The following is a 23,163-nucleotide window of genomic DNA, read 5'->3' on the forward strand; positions in this document are numbered from 1 at the left end:
CTACTGCATTTATAACATGCTTTTCAATGCCCTAAAGATGCTTACAAAAGTTAACACAGAGAGATAAATCCAGATTAATTTAAACATTCCAAAGACAATTATTAATAATAAACTGTTTAAAAAAAAAAGAAACATGTTCTGATTAATTAACAAAGAAAAATGTCATTGTTTTCTTTTTTGAAGGAGTCTCCAGTGTCAGCACTTTGTAAGTTTTCCACTACTGGAAAGTATTCAGAACCAACAATCACAGCATGGACAAAAAAAACCCCCAAAACAACAACAATTGCATGTTGTCATGCTTATTAAAGTTGTTGTTTTTTTAAAGGTAAGTTTGTGTTGTATAGTTTGTAAGGTGTGAGACAAATTGAACACATACAGGGTCAATTATATTACAGGTCCATAAATATTTGGACACGGAAAGTGTGTTCATTTTAGCTGTTATTTGTTATTTTAGCCGTTATGTGTTGCTTTAGCCGTCTAGCACAGTATACTGGAATTAAATAATGAATATAAGCTCAAAGTGCAGCTTTCAGCCACATATAAAAGGTGCTCAAATTCCCATACTGTTCACCAGATTTGGATGTAAAAACCCATCAAAAATGAAAGTCTGCGCTTATCTAATTTCAATTCCAATATATATTGGTAGACAGCTGAAATAACAATAAATTTGTGAATGCACAAATATTTATAGACCTGACTGTAAATGAATTAAACCCCAAAATCGTCGGTACTTTCATGTGGCGGAAAACTTCCCGACTGTTACTACAGGCTGAAACTCGAGACTCCCCTGCTAGAAAAAAACACAAAACAAAACAATAGAAACTCTCATAGAATTGGTAATGGTTTTAATGGTTACAATGGGAATTATATTGGTTTTAATGGAAACTGTAATGGTCCCTCTGGGTTGCCTTCTACTGGTGGCATGATATGTCTATTGGATACCATTAAGGACCAATACCGGCAATGGTAATGGTTGTAACGGTTAGCTGATGGTTTGTAATGGTATTTGTAGAGGAAAATGTTAGAATTTTTGTGATGGCTTCTATTGTTTGGTTGTTGTTGCTTTTTTTCAGATGGTTTCTATTGTTTTTTTTTTTTTTTCATATCGAAAGTTATCTTTCCATAACTGTTAAAGAAATCTCCTTCCACAAAGCTTCACAATTTCAGTGATTACACAGTAGAGTTTGCATCCATTTACGTGAAAGTCCCAGTGTTCTATAGTTTCTACAGTACTATACGATCGAGCGCATTAATATGAGAGTGCGATTCGCCTTGCAGCCGGAACTACTGTCAGAGCTGCTGGTCCAGACAGAATTCCACATTAGGGTTCAGACCGTCCGTATACATACACAAATACCGTGTTTTTCTGTGGAATTTTACCCAGTTATTAGTCAGTTATTATTAAAACAGCAGGACTTCATGTTAAAGTAACCTGACAGAAAACCCCATCACTCCTGTGGAAGAGTATGGAGATATCAAAGGCTGCCACGCCCTCTTTCAGGGTTGCCAAAAGGAGCTGGTTTTTTATTCATCTATTAATTTATTTAAAACGAGTTCGTCTATTTCAAATGTCGTTCCCTTGTTGAATGTTTCTGGGTGTGTTTATATGAGGTGACGGTAGCACTTCGGATGATATTAAAGTGAACCGAAGAACGGTTTAAAAAAGCGGATTAATGGTGCGGGGATTCATAGCATTCTGGCAACCCGGATCTTCACTCTGGGGTTTGCACGCGCGCTGAGCGTGTCATCCTCGGGGTAAATCTGTCTGGAGTGACCAGCGCGCGCGTGTACGCATGTGCCAGCTGTGTGTCAGCTGTTTGACTGAAATGACTTTGAGTTGTGTTGATATTTGTCATGTTCACAACATCACCTGTTAGTGGATCGAAACGCGCCGAGCCGTGAGAGCTGGTACACCGGTACAGATGGCCAAGAGGAGCACTCTCTTCATCCGGATCGTGGAAGGCAAAAATTTGCCCATCAAGGATATGTGAGTGACAGTTTTATGTCATTTCCGGGGAGAACTCCAAGGGTTTTGGGTTTGAATCCTGGAGGTGTGTGTATGTGTGTGTGTGCGTGTGTGTTGAAGTTCAAGTTCAAGTTCAAGTTCAAGTTCAAGGCTCACAGGATGTGCACAGACCTGGGCAAATGTGACTTGTTACAATAAATAAATAAATAAACAAACAAACAAACATAAATAAATAAATGCATGCATGCAGGATTAAGTTTTTCATACAGGCTGTGATGATAATTCTCAAGATTAATTCTCAAGATCAGAAAACGTTGCATTATTATGACCATACTGTCCATTCCTTTGTATACACACACACACACACACACACACACACACACAAACACACACAGAGTATAATATGTCATTACGTTTGCCATGTATCAGAACAAAAATGTTAATAATAGTAATAATAATAATAATAATAATAAATTCATAAATTGCTCTGTAATCGCCCTAAAACCAATTTCATATCACTTAATCCTACCACAGTGTTTGCTCGACTGTGGTAAACTGTCCTTATGCGAGAATCAATATTTAGCTCAGTCGTGTAACATGATATAATATGACAACGTTAATCCAAATGTGAATAAAAATAGGCATGACACCATAAAAAAAAAAAAAAACCAAAGAGGATTTTATTTCCTCAGTTGATAGCTGTATATGTAATAATATGTATTATTTATTTTTTTGCTTTATATTTCCTATAGGTGGACAGCTGGATACTGTATTGAATGTCAGGCGATTCATTATTACAGTCTTTATTGTTAAACATTGGATCTAGAAATGTATAGGGAAAAAAAAATGGTATCCTGGTTAAAGATGTAAATTCCCTTCATTTTTGAAATGGAGGATTTAAAAAAAAAAAAAAAGGGAAGAAAAAAAAAAGAAGCACTGTTCGCAGTTATTGCCGAGCATGAAAATAATGTGTCTCTTGAATACAGCACGATGGATGGAGCTTCATTCCTCTTAATGGAGTGTGTGCAGAGAGTGCACTTTTCATGGGAACGGTTCGGCGTTAGCGTGTAAGCACACGTCAGATGAGTCTCTAAATATTTGCTCCAGGTGACATGATGATAAAAAGTCGAGCGTGTTCCCTGGATAGTGCTGCCCGTTTGTTTCTGGCAGGTCTTTGAACCAGAATTGAAACAAGTGCTTTTTTGTGTGTGTGTGTGTGTGTGTGTGGGGGGGGGGTATCGGTTATGAAACTTCTCCTTGCCCGCAGCCTCAGCCAGTGTCTTTCCATGTTGCGTTAAACAAATATCCGCGTCATCCGTCAGTTCGCAACATCTGCTGCCTACTGACCCACTGTGCTGAAGTTTTGGGAAGATTTTGAGTCGCCCCAGTTTCTGTTGTCTTTTTCTGTAGGCTTAGTGACATTACGTCGTGTGTGTGTGTGTGTGTGTGTGTGTGTGTGTGTGCTGGCGCTGAGGGACAGATGTCGTGTGGAGTATTTACACTGACACCGTGGTGAGTTTGCCAAGCGGCGCCGCGACAGATTGCAACCGAGCGGCTTCGCCGACAGCCCTTACACACTCACACACACACACACACATTTGGGAATATGAGAATAAATGCCGTTCCATCTGCAGAATTATTTTCAAGAAAAGAGCAGTTGTATTTAAAAGGACCTGAGCGATCAAAGTCCTGCGTGTGTCTTTATGAGTCGTTGCGCTTTATTATGTTTGCGCAGTTTTTCTGCTCATTTTGAAATCTAGCGAATTGTAGATAATGCCGTTTTCTTTCCCGGCCTGCTGCCGTTTAGGATCAGTCGATCTTCTATGAGCAGACGGATCAAACAGTCTCGCACGGCCTTTAAAAAGTTCAGCGGTTGGCTTTGTTACAGGACGGGTGGCTGGACTTCGTCGTCCTTAAGACTGTCCAGACGTGCATTCCAAAAGAGGTTGGGGAGGAACATGTGTGACCCTGTGGGAAAACCTTTATTTATTTATTTATTTATTTATTTATTCATTCATTTTTACAAAGGCAACAACTTGCATTTAAAATACAACAACAACAACAAACTAAAACAGTCTAAAGGGTTTCTTTTAGTTCCTGAGGTTAAGGCTAGGGTTAGATTTAGGTGCAGGCATTAATTACTTAGGTGCAATAATAATGACGTCAGTGGAAGGTCCTCACGAGGTTTGTACTGTAAGACAAACGTGTGTGTGTGTGTGTGTGTGTGTGTGTGTGTGTGTGCGCGTGCACATCATCTACGCTATCATCTTTCTGCAGGTACTGTGCAAACGAAAGCGTGTGGTTCAACTGCCGAGCCACGCAGCTGTCTGATGTAACACCTGAGTCTGACATACAGTTTTTCACCCTTACACTGATAACAATAGTCAGAGATGAATCACCTTCTCCACTGGCACCTTCTCCCTTATTACACACACACACACACGTGCACATATATACACAGCACCAGTGAATGCTAGCACTTCTGGCAGTTTTTACTCCCTCGACGAAGGTCTTCACACTCTCAGCAGCACTTGCTCTATATATGTACCTCGCCTTCGTTATGAAAACACCGCTGTTCCAGGTCTCTAATGACTTTTTTTTTATTGATTAGATTTGCAAGCGTGCCACTGCCGGAGTGAAACAACCAACACGCGGACAAAAACGAGGGGTCTTGATTGACTCGACTAATAATACCCGACGTGCAGCAACACCGTCGGACGGTTTAATCAGAGCTGTAATATTACCTGTACACAGAGTACATGCTATACATTATGTGTATCCCCCCCCCCCCAAAAAAAATACCCAAAAACATTCCAGATCTCATTTTGAAGTTTCGAAATGCCTAAAACATAGGCATGAAAGAAATAAAAGACTTTGAGGTACGACCCCCGATGACGAGCAGTTTTTTTTTAGTCACTTTTTTGGGTCGGTTTAAATTTTGAGAAAACGACTTCAATTGTATTTGGGGGGGGGATCAACTGGTCGTCACACTCAACATCTGTATGAGTAGTGACACATCATGTTTGCGATGACATCAGTGCTTGGTTCATTAGTGACTCAGTGACTGGTGCACTTGGTGTTGACATCACCAAAGGACGTAGAAGAGGACTGCAGTGCGTAGGGTGCGGTTTAGGACGTGTGATTTCAAAGTAATGAACCTCCCCTTTATTTTATTTTTTTTTGTGATGCGTGACATTAAAGCACGATTTCGGCCGGGCAGTCAGACACATCTATCGGTTTGTGCGTCTGTGTCTCTGTCTGTCTGTCAGGCCACCCGTTTGTAACGTGTATATCTTGCCTGGAGGCTGCTTTGAACTGATGCTCTCCAAAGGCTTCACTAGGGACTCCTTCACGTAGGCGTAGCCTTTGGCGTTGGCTTTGACACACCAAAGGATTCACGTCTCTACCTGTGGCACATGGGATGAAAGAGCAATAGGAGCAGGAAAGAAACGAAATCCCAGCTTTTGTGTTAAGCTGTTCATTATAGGTCTGCAGATAAAGACTGGGATTTTGTCTTCGTTCAGTAAAAGCATGGGTTGACTAGAACAGATGTTTTTTCAGGACAATCTTAACAATCACCTGGAAGTCTGATAACAATGCGACTAGGTTATTTTATGTAAACGTTTTGGCCGTACGGTTTTAAATCATTACTCAATTCATCCCTATTTGAAAAGTTATGGGAATTTACATCTTTAACCAGCGCTTTTTAAAAATATATATATATATTTTTATCATTCCGTACTAACTGCTGTTTTTAATCTTTTGTAGAACCGGAAGCAGTGACCCATATTGCATCGTGAGAATTGACAACGAGGCCATTATAAGGTACAGTACGACTGATTTTCTGTTTTCCCCAGGCTCATGTTTGGACCCTTCTTCATCACCAAAGCTCATTTTCTTCCCGGCCTTCGTAATTGAAATCCTGCCTATAATTTGCACAGAATAAACTGCTGAGAGCGGCAGTGCGGACAACAGCAGACGCTGCGATTGGTTGTGCTGTGCGCTGTGATGAAACATCGCTTTATTTATCAATGACGTCTCAACCCCCCGGTGTTCTATCGAGACCCCGGGTGCGGCCTCCACAAATCAAAATGAATCATGCTTCGTGCTGAAACGTCCATTAAAAGAGGTGTCATTGTATCGGTATCAGCACTGAATGACTCAAATGCTGCTTGTGTTTCACATTGCAGTAGCCTATAAATGGGATTCTTTCATATACTGTAATTTAAAATGGTGAAATGACATTCTGAGGTGACACTGAGACACTGCTGAGTAATGAGAGCGCTTAGTCATGAGGAATTAAATGTGCGTATGAATCACAAAGCCCACGGCGTTTCATTGAAACCAGGAGACGAGTATTTTTTTTTTTTTCCAGGCTTCATGTTTACACTGCATTCCAGACCAGGGTACACCGAAAGAAAACACAAGAATCTCTGGTTAATTGTTTACAAGCTGAATTGCCTTCGTGTTTTTCTAATCGCCGAGGGTTTACTGAGGTCTTATCATCACTTCAGTTATTGGTTTCTCTATGTTGCCATGGTTTGTTCAATATCTGGTCAAGTTATTGCTCACCAAGTTTGCTTTACAGTCCAATAGACTGTTTTTTTTTTTTGGCTTTTCCCTTTGTGTTTGTTAAGGGTAAAGGTTTGTTAAGAACAGCTTCAGCTTCAGCTGCAGCTTCTTTGAGTTGTTGTTTGTTTCTCCAGGAGGTGTCTTTCAGGAGGTGAAATGATGCTCAACTGGGTTAAGGTCTGCTGATTGTTTTGACCAGTTTAAAACCTTCCACTCTTTTTTCCCGCTGATAAAGTCTTTTGTTGTGTTGGCAGTGCTTTTCGGGTCATTGTCTTGCTGCATGATGACGTTCGTCCCAATTAGGACGCATTCCTTGGTAAATTGGAAGGCAGAATGTTTCTGTAGATTGCTGCTGTGCTACCATCATGAGTTACATCTTCAATAAAGATTAGCGAGCCTGTTCCAGAAGCAGTCATGCAAGCCCAAGCCATGACACTACCTCCACCATGCTTGACTGATGAGCTTCTTTGTTTTGGATCATGAGCAGATCCATTCTTTCTTCACACTTTGGCCTTTCCATCACTTTGGTAGATGTTAATCTTGGTTCCAAAACATTTGTTTTTCTTTGCAAATTCCAATCTTTGCATCTTGTGGTGTGGATTCTACATTTCTGCACTTGAAGTCTCCTTTGAATGGTGGATTGTGATACCTTCACTCCTGCCCTGTGAAGACTGTTGGTCATATCACTGACTGTTGCTTTGGGATTTTTTATTCACAGAGCTCACAATGTTTCTGTCATCAGCTGTTGTTGCTTTTCTTGCCTGACCTTCCATGTCTGGTTGTTAGTACACGAGTGGTTTCTTTCTATTTCAGGACATTCCAAATTGTTCTACTGGCTATGCCCAATGCTTGTGCAAAGGCTCTGATAGAGTTTCCCCTCTTTTGTCAGCTTCAAAATGGCTTGCTTTTCTCCTATAGACAGCTCTCTGGACTTCATGTTGGTTTATCCTTTTTAACAACAAATGCGAAAACTAGGGCTCAGACCAAGGGTAGACATTCAGAGCTAATAATTCTTTAATCATTCAATTTTACAGGACACACCTGGACAGCAAGAAACACCTATCAGTCACATGTTCCAATATTTTTGATCACTTGAAAAAATGGGTGTGTTTATACAAAAGGTGCCATGTTCTTAGATGTTTAACACAACTAGATGGAAATATGAGGAAATGAAAGCTCAACTTCTGATCTATTATTCATCTTTTGATCATCTCAAACCCAAATGTCCTAAATGCATAGTGGGAAAAATAAAAAGAATTGACCTTGCTGTTTCAATACGTTCAGAGGGGACTATATCTACAAGGAACAGGTGAACATATTCAGGGAGAACAGAGCAATAATAAGAGGATACTTGACTAAAACAACAGTGACTACAGCACATGCTGTTTGTCGCCATAGGAACCGTGACTCATTTGGGGAGGGTGATACTAGGATGCGTGTTTACATTTTTTCAGATCAATGAATCTGGTCGTTCATCATTTACTGAGTCTGCCCATAAACTGCATAATAGCTCACAATACTATTTATATATTTTTCTTTTTGCTTGAAATGACTTCTTTAATCTTACTGATTCGAACTAGGGAGTAGATCTACTCTTCAGTTGATGGCCAAAAGTTTGTGGACACCTGACCATCAAACCCATATGTGGGTTTTTCCCAAGCAGTTGCCACAAAGTTGAAGGCACACAATAGTCTAGAATGTCTTTGTATGCCGTAGCTTTACATATGCCCTTGACTGGAGTTAAGAGGCCCAAACCTGTTCCAGCATGACAATGCCGCTGTGCACAAAGCGAGCTCCATGAAGACATGTTTTGCCAAGTTTGGTGTGGAAGAACTCGAGTGTCCTGCACAGAGCCCTGACCTGGACCCCATGATGAATTGGAATGCTGACTGTACCCCAGGCCTTCTTTCCTGACATCAGTGCCCAACCTCACTAAAACTCTTGTTGCTGAATGGGCACAACCCCCCACAGCCACGCCTTCCAGGAAGTGGAACTTAGTGGAACTTCAAAGGGGGACTTAATCAGGAATTAGATGTTCAAAAAGCAGACATGAATGTGATGTTCAGGTGTCCACCGACTTTTTTCTAAACAGTAGATAGTAATGAGATCATAAGCAAACCTTATAGCTAGCCATCTTAAGTTATAGGAACAGCTGTGGAAATGTTCAATGAAAAACTGAATAAAAAACTTTATTTATTATACAGAATTTGGCATAACCGTTCCCCTGCTGCCTGTGAGTTGTATTGCAATTGCAATACAAACGACCCCAATTTCAAACCTTTGCCTTTATAAGGAAAAGCGGCAGACCTGAGCAGGCCAGATCTGGCTGGGGGTGGAGCCTATTTCTGGGCTAGGAAATTTTTAGACGTGCTGAAACACTTAAAATTACAAACTGCACCATTAATGCCTGTAAGAAAGTGCTTTGTTTTTCGGAGTAAACTCTTAGCAAAAAGGGGTTCCTTGGATAACTGTTCGGTTTATACCAAGAACAAACCCAACAATACTAATATTTCTAACTATAAGAGAAAGATAAAATGGTGGTAACTGGTATTCTTAGCAATTTAAGCTGTTTTTAACTGAAATATTGCTTCAGCAGTGCTTCTTTCTTTCCTACTCAGGACAGCAACAATATGGAAGACGCTGTCGCCTTTCTGGGGAGAGGAATACAATGTCCACGTTCCACCTTCCTTTCACACCGTATCCCTGTATGTGATGGACGAGGACAATCTCAGGTCAGGGTCTCGCTGTGCGTCTCTCACGCACGAACACTGCCATGTCCTCTCCACTTTACCACTTAAACAGATTGTTTGTTTCATTGTCTTCATTCAGAAGGGGCTACTAATGGGAAATTCATATGCTTTATTGCTAATTAGTGTCTCTATACTCTGTATACTGTATATATGACCTAGATATAAATGAATAAATTAACACCGTGAATACGCTCACGTGTTTTTTTGTTTTTTTTAATCTGGCTTGGGTCCAGCCGTGATGACGTCATCGGAAAGGTTTCCATCAGCAAAGAGGCGCTCAGTGTGAAACCACAAGGTAAGGCACTCCCTATGAACGTTTCCTCTGAGCTGCTGTTTATCACAATCCTGATATCGGCACTCAGCTCAGAATCACCCGCAATGACTTAATAGATCACATGACTCCGGGTTTCCATCACTACATCACCATACTTTTGCAAATTCACCCAAAGACTCTATTTCACTTCCTTGAATTGACTGGAATACTTCCTCCTGTCCAAGTTGGGTTTTTCCACCACGTAGCAGAGATGCACAATATGGGGGTTATATAATTTGATTGCAAAATGCCTGGCATTATTTACTTATTTCTTTGAAATAGATTTTATTGGAATTTTTTATACCTCATTTTGTTCAAGGCAGCAACTATATAGGCAGCAAGTGTAGCAATAATAGAGTAATCAACATTAAGCAATTATCAGCTTTATATCTATAGAAATGTATCCGTGTATGTTTTATAATATACATATTGAAGTGACATGCTAAAAAAATTGGCCTGCATTGTTTTGTTCAGTTCATGTGGTTGCCACGGTGCCGCAAATCTCCCACACAAGATCGTCTGAAACCTCTTTGTCAATTGAGAGAGGTTTTAATGTGAAGGCCGGTACTGAAAGACCTAATGGACGAAAAACATCATGGAGGCAGACCAGGCAAGGACCTGACCTAACTGTAGCACCCTATAGTTTTTGTGACCATGGACGTTCAGAACCCTGACATCGCCCTTGCCGAAAAACAATAACCCACGTATAAATCTCTGAGTTTGGTCAATAGCTAACTATCTAACCTTGGCTTTCTTGCTCCACTCGGAGTATGCATGCCTCCACTGATACAACAATTTTCATGCAAAAACAACTACAGTCCAAATAAACAAACTGAATTTGATCAACACAGAAATCCGATTCGCCCTGCTGTCTAAACAAATCCACAGAGGTTATAGAGCTCCGATCGACGGCATAGGTCATGCCTATTGTTTTGGCTCGACCGTCAGTTGTTTATATTTTTATATACGAGCCTCTGTCTCCTGAGAGAAGCGGACCTCTGAAGTGCCGTAAACTTCAAATAGTTTAGTAACCGAGTCCCACCAGGAGGCTTTAAGCTTTCATGCAGGGGCTGACTCATGCAGGGGCAGGGCTTGAGCCTGCAATTGATGTTCAGGAGGCTACAGACAGAGGCAACTGAGTCACAGGGTGCTGCGGGAGCTGACATTATCTCGAGTAGAGGAGAACCTTAGTCACTGCGTGCTTTAACAAAGATTTGCGTCGCTTGAACCTGCGTCAGAACATGGGACCAACAGGGCAAAGGGCCTGTGGTGGGGGATATATGTATATACATATATATGTATGTGTGTATGTATTTATGCGTATGTGTGTGTGGGTGTGTCTAATAACTCAAGTTGTTTTCTCATTCTTCTCATTCGAAATACCAGCTGAAACTCTTATCACGATCAGTGGAAATGTAATGCAGAATAGAACCTGTTAGTCGATCACACGTCGCATTAGTCCCTTTAAGCCTCAGTCGTTATACTGGTGAATTCATGATGCGACATGGTAAAAAATGTGGCCTGCGTTGTTGTTTTTTTTGATGTTTGTTTGTTTCTCTTCAGATCATGTGGTTGCCATGGTTCCTGAAATCCCCCACACAAACACATCTGAAACCTCCGAGGTTGATTAGAAGTCCTTTTGTCAATTGTTATAGCGATCATGTGGATGTCGGTGTTGAAAGAGTCAATACTGTAGTAACAGTGAAGTTAGGAAGGAAACACAAAAGGGCTGTGCTGTTATACAGTAGGAAAATAATCAACGTTGACCATTTCTAATTACATTTAATGTTTTGGAAGGTCCGCGAGAAAAGTTAGTTCCTGTTATCACTTAAGTAATAATGGTCATTCCCACATCAGCCTTTCTTTCTCTCTCTCTCTCTCTCTCTCTCTCTCTCTGTCTCTCAATGTTAACAAGATAAAAATGCAGCTCGTCGTGTTCCCGACAGTCCTGAAGACTTTCCCGTAGTAGAAAACGTTTACGGAATAGCTTTTCCTCTGAATGTTCCAACGCCCTGACACTGGAGACTCCTTCCGAATCATGTTAAACAAACGGGACATTTCACCAGGTCGATAATTGCAAATGGTTTTTATTTTACGTGGAGATGGTATAATAGAAACAATAACGTATGAGAAGATTAACGAACGCATTCTGACCAATCCGAATCAAGAATTCGGTGGTTGAACTAACTAACTAACAATATACCGTATCAGGCATCTATAAGCAGTGTTCTCTCTCATATACAGCCGTAGTGTCTTTTATACCAGAGATGCAGCCCGTATCCAGCTCCGAAATCCGACTCTTTCAATTCACATTCAAGCCGCGTTTGTATGTGGCGCCAAATTTGATTAAAATCTCATTTCTGGACTCGCGACCCAGTTGGACCGTTCAAACCTCTTATCGTTACTTGTGTAGATGTAATGGAAATTCAGAGCCCGTTCTACAGCGCACTAGTCCCGATGGCGCGTTTAAGCACCAGCCATTTATATGCACACGCTCTACTAGTTGCTCTCTCCATGGAGCGAGGCAGCTCTTTGTGCTCTCATTTCCTCCCAATGCACGCCGCTACGACTTAATGAGAAGGCCGTGTTGAGGAAGGCATGGAAATAGCAGCACGCTCCCCACGCCGCAGTTGACAGGGTGTGAATAGGTTGCTCGGCTGGAGCCTAGCAAGTGACTTGAGCTCGTCTCCAGGAAGCTGAGACCTACAAGTAGGAGACCTGAAAGCACACATAATGGCTCTTCTAATAGGTTAAGCCTACACCTGCTGTGCCACCTATAGGGACGCCTACAGAGATACTGATGTGAGGAGTAACCCAGTTTATATGGTAGCTTCTGTAAAACTCTGGCATATGCTCCAATAATCAGACGCCTGATTGACTGACTGCAGTCAGGAGTAGTAGTGATAATGAAAAGTGATGTGGTTAAGGAGCATGACGCAGGCGTCATGATGAGACGGGATGAAATGTGAGAAGGAAGAAGGAAGCTGTAGCTCACAGTTCCAGGTCAGTGAATCACATAGTCACGTAAAGTCCATTTTTACAGTCAGACCGTTCACATGCTTGTAAGCAAGGTAACGTGCGTCATGATATACCACAGCGCTGTTGCATTCTTCATTCTGATTGGAACATACTGTAGATGATACCGTAGGTTTAGCTTAATGCACTTGTTCTTATTGTTGCCATAGTAACAGCTCATCCAGAGAGACTTGTACAGTGGGTTTGTATTAGATTTAGGTGTTTATGTGAACCTTCATTTTCTGATTGAGCTCTTGTAAGTAAATTATTCGGCGGTGTGTGAACGTAGCTTTGTGTGTGTGTGTGTGTGTGTGTGATTTGGTGTTGTTGTAGCTGATCTGGGATCAATAGATCAATACTGACTGTCACTATGGCTGTCATGTCATGTCTCCCAACACCGCAATTGGATGGACTAAATCTCATCCCCGTGGTCTGAGTGTTCTCTCTCTCTCACACACACACACACACACACACACACACACACACACGTCTGGTGGTTATTATAGTGATTTTCAATCCAATTTTCCCCTTTAACTTCAGCCACAGGACTGCGTAATAAACAACGGTTTCGCCATGCTTTCCCATGAGAAAAAAGAAGTGGGCGAAATTTAATTCGTTGTCTTTTCTCGTTACAATGGGTTTGTTTTCCACAATCCCGAGCGCACAGGGACGCAGGCTGGAAATGTTGGGCGAATAACAGTGGCGAGTAATTGAGTAAATTTGCAGAGCTCATTAATGTAGCACGGGTTCAAAGCAAACGCTGAATGCGTCTCTCCGTCACGTTCAGAAATCACCGTCGTGTTTGAAACCCCCCTGGAATGATGCTTGCAAAACGACAGAAGTGTTTTTTTCCATTCAGCTAAATGGTCAAATTGACAGGGCTTGGCCGGATGCAATTTGCGTTCAGGCTACTCAGTGGAGCAAAAAAAGGCATAATGGGCCACGATAAGGCTGACTTGGAATACTAATAGGGAGGAGAACTGCGGTCAGCTTTTCCACTGGGATATACAAAGAGATCTTTAAGGATTTCGCTGAAATTCAGCGATACAGGGCCCTACGTGTGGAGCAAACTTTTCACAGACGAGCCGCAATATTAAACGTAACTATAAATGGATAGAAAGTACAACACATTGTGTCGATAAGGAATGAAAAATGGACTGCTGTTATTGGGAAATAATCAACTTCAGGGCGGTGGTGGCTCAACGGTTAAGGCTCTGGGTTACTGATCAGAAGTGCCAAGCTGCCAGTATTGGGCCCTTGAGCAAGGCCCTTAGCCTTCTCTGCTCCAGGGGCGCTGTATCATGGCTGACCCTGTGCTCTGACCCCAACTTCCTGACAAGCTGGGATATGTAAAGAAAAAGAATTTCGCTATGCTGTAATGTATATGTGAGAAATAAATTCTTCTTCTTCTTCTTCTAACAGTAACTCTGCTTCATGTCAGGCTGCATCACACCACCTTGCCGTTGATTCTTTTCCCATAACAGCACATCACACAGTGTTTTCTTCCTTATTTATCCCATGCCTTACAGTATGTACAGTACTTTCATGGAATGAAAGGAAAGTCTCTTTTTGAATGAAATCTTCGGTCTTCATTTGGTACGCACTATTCCGCAAGCGAGTTATATAATCAATACAGAATTCACACTTGATCAAAGGTCTGAAAGCAGCGTAGCGGTCCTGGGATTTAAACTTCGAACCTTCTGGTCACTAAGGCAGTACCCGAAACCACTGAGCTCCCGCTGACCTGTGTTTACCTGACCCTTTCTGCTCTCCGGACCTGCCTGATCCATCCTGATGCCCTACCTCTGGATGGCGCTCTCATCAACTGGAGGCTACAACCTGGAGATTGCTGAGGACGGTACCGCTTGAAGTACCATGGAAATGGTTTTGGACCTCAATTCCACATGGACGTTCTCGCTGTGGTTGCTGGGACTACGGTCGCTGCGATGGCCTTGGGACTGCAATTACTACATACAGTTTTGCACTCGGGTCTCCTTTAGTGAACAGTGGACTAGTTCAACAAACAGACTTCATATAAAAACCATAACGAACTTCCCTTTACTTTCACACGATCCGTTGTTACCCAGATGAGGACGGGTTCCCTTCTGAGTCTGGTTCCACTCAAGGTTTCTTCCTCATATCATCTTAAGGAGTTTTGCTCAATAGGGATACATTCACACACTTAAAATCTGTATCCTGTGTTTTGATATATCTGTAAAGCAGCTTTGAGACAACGTCCATTGCTAAAAGCGCTATACAAATCGAATCGAATTGAACTGAACTTCATTTCTCTTAATCTTTTTTTTTGTTTTTTTGGTCGATTGATTTCCTAAGAGCCGACGTAACGATGCGTTCTGTCTTTGACCTTGCTTTTGCAGTTCCTGATCTGTCTATAGAGTCTTATTCCTCAGCGGTCTTCGCTCTGATTTTCTCCGACGTGTAATTCTGCCGAAGCTTGCAGGTCTTCTGTTGAGCTGCGGACATGAATTAATCGATTCGAGTAAGCTTCTTAAAGCCTGAGGCGCCGAGCAATTGATATGGTGTCAGATTTATTTTTATTGTACAGTGATTGTATATCTCTAGACAAACTATCAAGGGCTCGATATTGAACCTTACAACAGAGCTTTTTTTTCTGTTAGACAGGGCTCCGCTTTATGTAAAAAATAAATAAATAAATAAATAAAAATGACATATGTTAAAAATTACAAATGTTTACATATAGTCCACATGACACAATAATGACTGAATTTACACAAATGAACTGGTTCAAAAGTTTACATACGCTTGATTTTTAATACCGTGTGTCGTTACCTGGATGATCAACGACTGTTTTAAAAGTATTGTGAGAGTTCATGGATTCCCATTGTTTATCCTGAGCAGTTAAACTGCCCACTGTTCTTCAGAAAAATCCTCCAGGTCCTGCACATTCTTTGCTTTTCCAGAATCTTCTGCATATTTGACCCCTTTCCAGCAGCGGCTATATGATATTGAGATCCATCTTTTTACACGGAGGACGACTGAGGGACTCGTACACGACTATTACATAAGGTACAAACATTCACTGACGCTCAAGAAGGCAACACGATACATTAAGATCCAGGGGGATGTAAACTTTTGAACAGGATGGTCGGTATGAATTGTTCTTATTTTTTCTATTTAGTACTTCCATTCAGAAGCTTACATGTTTCCCAGAAGACAAAATAATAGCAATTTACACCGACACGCAACAGGGTCATGGGTGCCCAAGGCTCACTGATGCATGTGGGGAGCGAAGGCTAGCCCGTCTGGTCCGATCCCACAGAAGACCTACTGTAGCAAAAATTGCTGAAAAAGTTAATGCTGGTGATGATAGAAAGAACACACAGTGCATCACAGCTTGCTGAGTACCGTGCTGACCCCTGTCCTCGCCTGAAAGCGCCTACAATGGGCACGTGAGCATCAAAACTAGACCATGGAGCAATGGAAGACGGTGGCCTGGTCTGTTGAATCATGTTTTCTTTTACATCGTGTGGACGGCCAGATAAGGTGCGTGTGCGTCGCTTATCTGGGGAAAAGATGATACCAGGATGAACTATGGGAAGAAGGCAAGCCGGCGGAGGAAGTGTGATGGCCTGGCCAATGTTCTGCTGGGAAACCTTAGGTCCTGGAATTCATGTGGATGTTACTTTGACACATACCACCCACTGAAACAGATCAAGTACACCCCTTCATGGCAACGGTATTCCCTAATGGCAGTGGCCTCTTACAGCAGTATGCTGTACGTATGCTCCCTGCCACACTGCAAAAACTGTTCAGGAACGGTTTGAGGAACATGACAAAGAGTTCAAGGACTCGACCCAGCCTCAAATTCCCCAGATCTCAGTCCGATCGAGCATCTGTGGGATGTCCCGGACAAACAAGTCCGATCCACGGAGGCCCCACCTCGGATCAGAGCTGTTGTGTTTTGGCAGCACAAGGTGGACCTGCACAATATTAGGCAGGTGGTTTTAACGTTATGGCTGATCGCTGTATATCCACTTCACATTTACATACATAATGCCTTTTGACTTTGTACTTATAAATATGAACAAAATAAGTATGTGTTCCTATGCATTTTTTTAAAAAAAGGAAATTGATAGGGGAAAAAATATTCACAAATTACCAACATTAGTACTTTGTTGCAAAGCTGTTGTTGGCAACTGCAGTAAGAAGTAATTAGTTTTTGGCAGTATTGCGGTTCAATTTTAAAAACTTCTCTTAGCAAATCATCTTCAATTCCCCAATGCATTGTGGGTCCCTCTTGAACTTTTTGGAGTTTCTAAAAGGAACCTTTTTTTTTTTTTTTTTCTCCTCCCAACATGATTAGCTCACTCTCTTTATTGCCAAAGAGCTCATTTTTTGTTTCATGTTTTGTTCCAAAAGAGTTCTGATTCACGTGTGAATTTCAGAAGCACATCTCTGTGTGTCTAAGTGTTGCTTATTGTTCTCTGTGTAGCCGTTGTTCCTGCTGCTTTCAGGTCGTCCTGCAACTCTGAGAGCGTTGGTGTTGTGAAATTTTGCATGCACTGGAAGTATATAAATGACAAAACAAAAATGGTTGAATGCATGTTTCCCTATCAGTGGATGTATTTGTTGTGGTATGTTTTTTTTTTTTATGTCAGATAAAAAGAAAGCAAGATATTATGAAACAGACCACTTTCCTGACAACAAAAGAACATAATGATGGAAGTCTCCAGAAGAACCCGGGGAGATTCTCTTAGAAAAACCGTCTTACCAGCTAATTTCCTTATAAAACTACACATATTACCACCAGAGACCAGCTATCATCTTTTCAAGCAAATTCCTGTCACGCCAAATACTGACGTTGTTTAGTTTATTATTGTTTACTGCTCTTTATAGTGTTTCTTTAATGTTTAAACAGTGAATTTCATTGTTTTTTATTATTTTTGAAGGTATCGTTGCTTTACAGCGGTTCTTTTGCACAGTGCTGTATGTGTATATATGCATGACCTTGCGACAGTTTCAGTGTGTATGGCTGCATATGCATCTCATTGTTTTTGCCATACGCAGGTCTAGATGGCTGGATGAACCTGACTGAGATAGATCCCAATGAGGAGGTTCAGGGAGAGATTCACCTGCAGATCTCAGTGCTGGGGGACGGCGACGTGCCGCGCAAACTGCGCTGTCGAGTTCTGGAGGCCAGGTGAGATTTCAAAATCTGATGACTTCCGTCACTTAAACTGGGCTGACTATGATTAAAAAACGGTACGATAGTGATGTCACAAGTGGTGTATCTTTGATGACAAATTTTGCCATTTAATGTTATGTGTAAAGGAAAAAAAAGTTGTATCATTAACCAGCAAATCCTCTTTTATGTATGTACTGGTTTTGGATATGGAAATGCTTTGGTCTGGTCCAAATGTAGTTTTGTTTCTGTTTTCTAGAGATCTGGCCAAAAAAGACCGCAACGGAGCGTCGGATCCATTTGTCCGAGTCAGATATAATGGCAAAACCCACGAAAGTGCAGTAAGCAATTGCGTCCTCTGCATTCATCCCACAGCCAAACCTCAAAAGTTGAATAGGTTCAGTCAGAGAGAGAGAGAGAGAGAGAGAGCGAGCGAGCGAGAGAGAGGTATAGAAAGTAAGTAAAGAAAAATATAAGAAAGAAATAAAGGTAACAAGATCCAAGGAATGGGAAGGTGAGGAAAACATAATGTAAAAATAAAAGAAAATGGGTAAATAAAAGGTCAAATAAGAAAGAATGAAGAAAAGAAAGCTAGAGAAAAGAAAGGAAGGAAAGGGAAAATGATAGACAGCGAGTAATGGAAGAGATAAATAACAAACAATTCAATTAAGCGAAGCAGAATGCAAGAAGTAAAGAATTAATGAATATAAGACAGAAACAAAATGGAAACGTCCACAATACCTCTCTATTTACATTCATTATTATTTTGTTTTTTTTTAAATTAATTATTAACAAACCTTTCCCTGGTTCTCTGGACAAATATCAAATATCATAGTAAGCATGATCTGTTTTGTATAATGGTAGTATACCTTCCTTGCTGGCTTGCATTCATTTTTTTTTTTTTTTTTTTGTATTTTAAAGTATTTCTTCATTACATTTTGTATAAAGCCTGGTCCTAATCTGTATCAGGGACACTTATTAGCTCTGGGTCTTGCTAATTGTTGTCTCTTTTGCTAATCTCTGGAAGATAAATAGCTAATTGGGCTCACATCTGATGATGTAATCGAGCTGCGTTCGATTGAATTGTGATGCCGTTCACGCGACGCCAGTCTTACACAACGCTGTGGCTGTGTAGGTGGTGAAGAAGTCTTGCTATCCACGCTGGAACGAGAGTTTCGAGTTCGAGCTGGACGACACTCTGGCCGACAGCCTGCTCAGCGTGGAGGTGTGGGACTGGGACCTGGTGAGCAGGAACGACTTCCTCGGAAAGGTAACTTTGGAAAAACTCCTAAATCTTCAGACTGCTTGAATTCAGTGACTTGGCCTGGAGTAACTGCCGTAGGCAAGAAAGAAAATAATAAATTCTGATTTCAGCAATAACTGGAATAACTGCATCGATATGTATAAGAGTACTTTTAAATAATCTAAGTTAATTAATGGGGACACTTTGGGTCTATAAGAGTCAGTATTTGATTTCTATCTAAATACATGACATTTGCACCTCTATAGCAGCGGAAATAGTTCGCGTGATGTAAAATTCAACATGGAGTCACTGGTAACACTTTCTTTGAAGGGTACCTATATTGGGCCTTCATACGTATTGCATAAATGTTTTATTAAGCAATGCTGGAATATTAATGAAAGGCTTTACGTAGACGAGTTTTATATAGAAGAGAGAATAAGGCTCGGTTACCTTTATAGTAATTTTTTCCACCATTTACTCATATGGTTATCTCCAAATTCCCACCCACCAGCCACCTCTCCACTATCACATGACCAACCGGGGAGGGTGAAGGCAAACACGTGCTTCCTCAAAGACCTGTAAAGACGTGTAAAGAGGAAAGTGCCTATCTGCCCTCTTCAGCATACTTGAGCCCACATATCTACGATCGGCTCGTGTCAACGTGATTGACATGAGAGAAACTATGTCTTCCCTCCCACCCATGGCCAGTTTTTCTCCCTACACTACCAGCCGTTGGTCGCTGTGGCATCGTGAGGATTCGAACATGTGATCTCCTGACAACAGAGCGAACCCTTTTCTATTGTGAACCTTTTTTTATTTTATTTATTTATTTATTTACTCTTATCCCTTAACAGCACACACCTGAAGATCACACATCTTCTATAAAGTATCTGAGTTAGCCTGAAGTTGTAGAAGTTTGGGTTCTCCAGAAAGAGAGTGTTATGAATGCAAGATCGATCGTTTCATTTTGAGGAGACGGAAATCAATCGCACGATTGATTACATCACGAGGAACCTCGAGGAACTTCATTCAATACCCATTTCTATTAGCGAAGACAAATCAATAACGAAGACTGAAAATGACAGATTGTCACGAATTCCTCTCTCAAGCATGTGGCGTGTTTCCCAGTGGAAAGGGGATTTGTTTTGTTTACGTTATGGCCATGTTCCTTCGTTTTGGTTTCTGTCTCCGCCCCTGTCTTATCATTGGTTTGTTTCCCTGATGTGTGCGCCTGTTCAGAGTTCAGCCCTCATTCGCAGAGCCTTGTCTTGCGTTTATATGTCTTACGGAGCCTTGTTTAATTTCCCAGTTGGCGCCGGTTGTACAACTAATGCCTGTTTTAATTATTTTTTTGGGTTATGGATTATCACCTTTTGATATTGCCTGTGGGGGGGCACAGCGGCTCCGTGTTTAGCACATTTGCTTCGCATCTCCGGAGCTTGCACGTTCTCCCCGTGTTTCGGGGGTTTCCTCTGGGTTTCCAGTTTCCTCCCTCAGTCCAAAAACATGCGTTGTTGGCTGATTGCCATTTCCAAATTGTCCGTAGTGTGTGAATGTGTGCGCGATTGTGCCCTGTGACGGGTTGGCACCCTGTCCTGTGTGTCCTCCACGTTGGACCCAGAGTTCCCAGGGATAGGCTCCCCTGCGACCTTGTGTATTTGCTGCGTATGTGCTATATATATATATATATATATATATATATATATATATATATATATATATATCGCAATATCGTTTTACAACAGGTATAAACTTTGACTGTAATTGTATACTATTGTTTTTACTAACCGCTTCAGTATTCTGGTAATTGCCAAAGTCATAAGGATTGTATTATTAGTGTGCAAGTGCATTCACGTGAGTTATGGGTGCAGTTTGGATGGAAATTGAAGAAGAAATCATAATGAAGCCCGTAAACATTAAAGGCCTTGTGATGGAGCTTTGGGGGAACGCCAGGATGAATCTGTGCCACTGCTGATTCCATACACCATTATTAAGATTATTTGGTGCTACAGTACTCTTCATATTTACATTTTGAATCAGTGTAGTACTAAACAGTGAGGTGTCAATGATTTGTGTTGGCGTATTTGTGTCTGGATTTATTTTGGCTCGTCAATTATGGAATATAACCTCATCACTCATGTGTGAGATCACATTTTAGGGCTTTTAACCCTCTTAGCTTCCAGTGCGTTCCGTTTCACGTCGGCCGGCTAAACAGTCAGTCAGACCGAATTTCCCACCCTGCGAATAAACGTCTCGATCATTGTCTCTGCCTCGGCTTGCTTTGACATTTAATTTTCGAGCCGTTTGACACGTCACGTCTCGTCTCGTACTCTCCCTCAGGTCCTGTTCAACATCAACAGGCTTCAGTCGGCGCAGCAAGAAGAGGGTTGGTTTCGCCTGGGGCCTGACAAACCCAAACACAGCCAGTACGAGTAAGTGCTTTTCACTTCATGGCATCTACATTACGTCCAACAGCCCACTTCGACACGGAAGAGTGAGTAAAGGAAGATTTAGCAGATTTAGAGACTTGAGATATCTTAAAACAAAAAATTCCCTCAAAACCTGCTTGTCTACGCATCTAAATACAGCTAAATATCTACATACATGTTATGTCACTTAGGAAGCGGTAATCTTTTCCGCGGCTAAACCCTGGACTCTTTTTTTTTCATTCTCTGTATGTGTGTTTATGCAAGGAAGATTATAAAGCAGACTAGGGTGATATCAGGGCTTATGAGAATATAGCGATTGGGTCACGGTGATGACAAATGTGTTGCGTGTGTGTGTGTGTGTGTGTGTGTGTGTGTGTGATGAGGATTAGGAGGAGAGTATTTTGTGGACACGTCATGTCATGGCGGTGTGACAGAGTTTATAGCCCAGACAGATCATCCATCCACCTGCTCATTCATGCATTCACACACTCTTATGCACAGTGTAGTCAGAAGGTGTTGATTAATTTGTGGGGTGGGGTGGGGGGGGTGGTATTTGACTTGACAGTAATATCATCCTATAACTATAAATGATACAAAAAAAGTAAAAAAAGAAAACCTACTACAAACAAATAATCAAACAAATAAATAAATAGGACAACGGCTTTGACATTTATGATTTTCTACATCAGTCATATATAAATGATGTAAATGCGAAATGATAAATAAAGTTATGAAATATTATTTTAAATGAATTCATAATGTAATAGTCAAGTATGGGTATAGGCTTCAGATTTGCCCAGTTATATATTAAAGTCTATATACAAAGGCCAGTAAAGCATGTTTAAACCCATTTCTGCAGCACATATGACAAACCACCGGCACGGGTTTGGCTTTTAAATCCCGTCTCTGGTGACGTGATGCAATCCTAATGAAATCATTTGTGGGGGAAAAAAATTCCGAAGGAAAAAACAAAGCACTCATGATCTACTCCTTTCCCTTCCTGTTTGATGCATACTTGAGTCAGTCAAGCTGCCGTCATTATTTGTTGTCTTAGCCTCCCCCCCCATTCTCTTTTTCCTCGTCTTCTTCTTGATTGTTTTTATTTTTATTTTTTATGCCCCGCCATCTGCTGCCTGCTGTTCGGCGACTGGCTGCCGATGGTGGCGCTTGGCACACGCTCATTTGTCTTCAAAACTCCCACTCTCCCATAAGTGATAGCCCTCTTTGGCATTGAGATCATGGAGTGCAAGTGATGGAGTGGAGCTGAGCGTGGGTGTGCTGTGAGTAGGCGCTGGGAAAATATCACGCCGGAGAAGAAAAATGGATGTGATCAGACTCTTCAGGAGAGCAAAATAATGGCTGGTATTTTATCATAGGAGCCCCGGCGTTGCAGCATGTTCTGTCTGTAAATATATAAAATGGCACAGTGGGATAGGACGAAGTGGAAGTGTATATGCTGCAGAGGACAATTTTTGAAAATGTTTAGTCCTACATTTACATCAAAAAACTGTTTTTATGGACTATATGTTAAAAAAAATAACAATTTAAAGAATTTTAGGCGGCTAGTTGATAAATTGTTGCCGTATGGCAACATTGTGCAATGCTGGAAAGTTTCATATAGTCAAAAATAACACAAAATGTATGAGACTACAATTCCAATTACTGCATTTTCCAGACTATAAGTTCCAGAGTTTTTGCCAACTAGCAAACA

The 23,163-nt window shown here is 41.3% G+C and overlaps 1 protein-coding gene across 1 annotated transcript in view; it reads left to right on the top strand.

The window, feature by feature from the left end:
* Positions 1–768: 768 nt before the first annotated feature.
* Positions 769–23,163, top strand: part of rasa4 (RAS p21 protein activator 4) — a 38,135-nt gene continuing 15,740 nt past the window's right edge. The window contains exons 1-8 of the mRNA XM_053618098.1: positions 769–1,987; positions 5,735–5,791; positions 9,157–9,270; positions 9,522–9,583; positions 17,666–17,798; positions 18,040–18,121; positions 18,916–19,050; positions 21,364–21,455. Of these exons, the coding sequence (XP_053474073.1) occupies positions 1,923–1,987; positions 5,735–5,791; positions 9,157–9,270; positions 9,522–9,583; positions 17,666–17,798; positions 18,040–18,121; positions 18,916–19,050; positions 21,364–21,455 (740 nt within the window). The 5' untranslated portion in view covers positions 769–1,922. The remainder of the gene's footprint in view (positions 1,988–5,734; positions 5,792–9,156; positions 9,271–9,521; positions 9,584–17,665; positions 17,799–18,039; positions 18,122–18,915; positions 19,051–21,363; positions 21,456–23,163) is intronic.

This window comes from Ictalurus furcatus, chromosome 28 (genome assembly GCF_023375685.1).
Source record: "Ictalurus furcatus strain D&B chromosome 28, Billie_1.0, whole genome shotgun sequence".
Classification (NCBI taxonomy): Eukaryota; Metazoa; Chordata; class Actinopteri; order Siluriformes; family Ictaluridae; genus Ictalurus; species Ictalurus furcatus.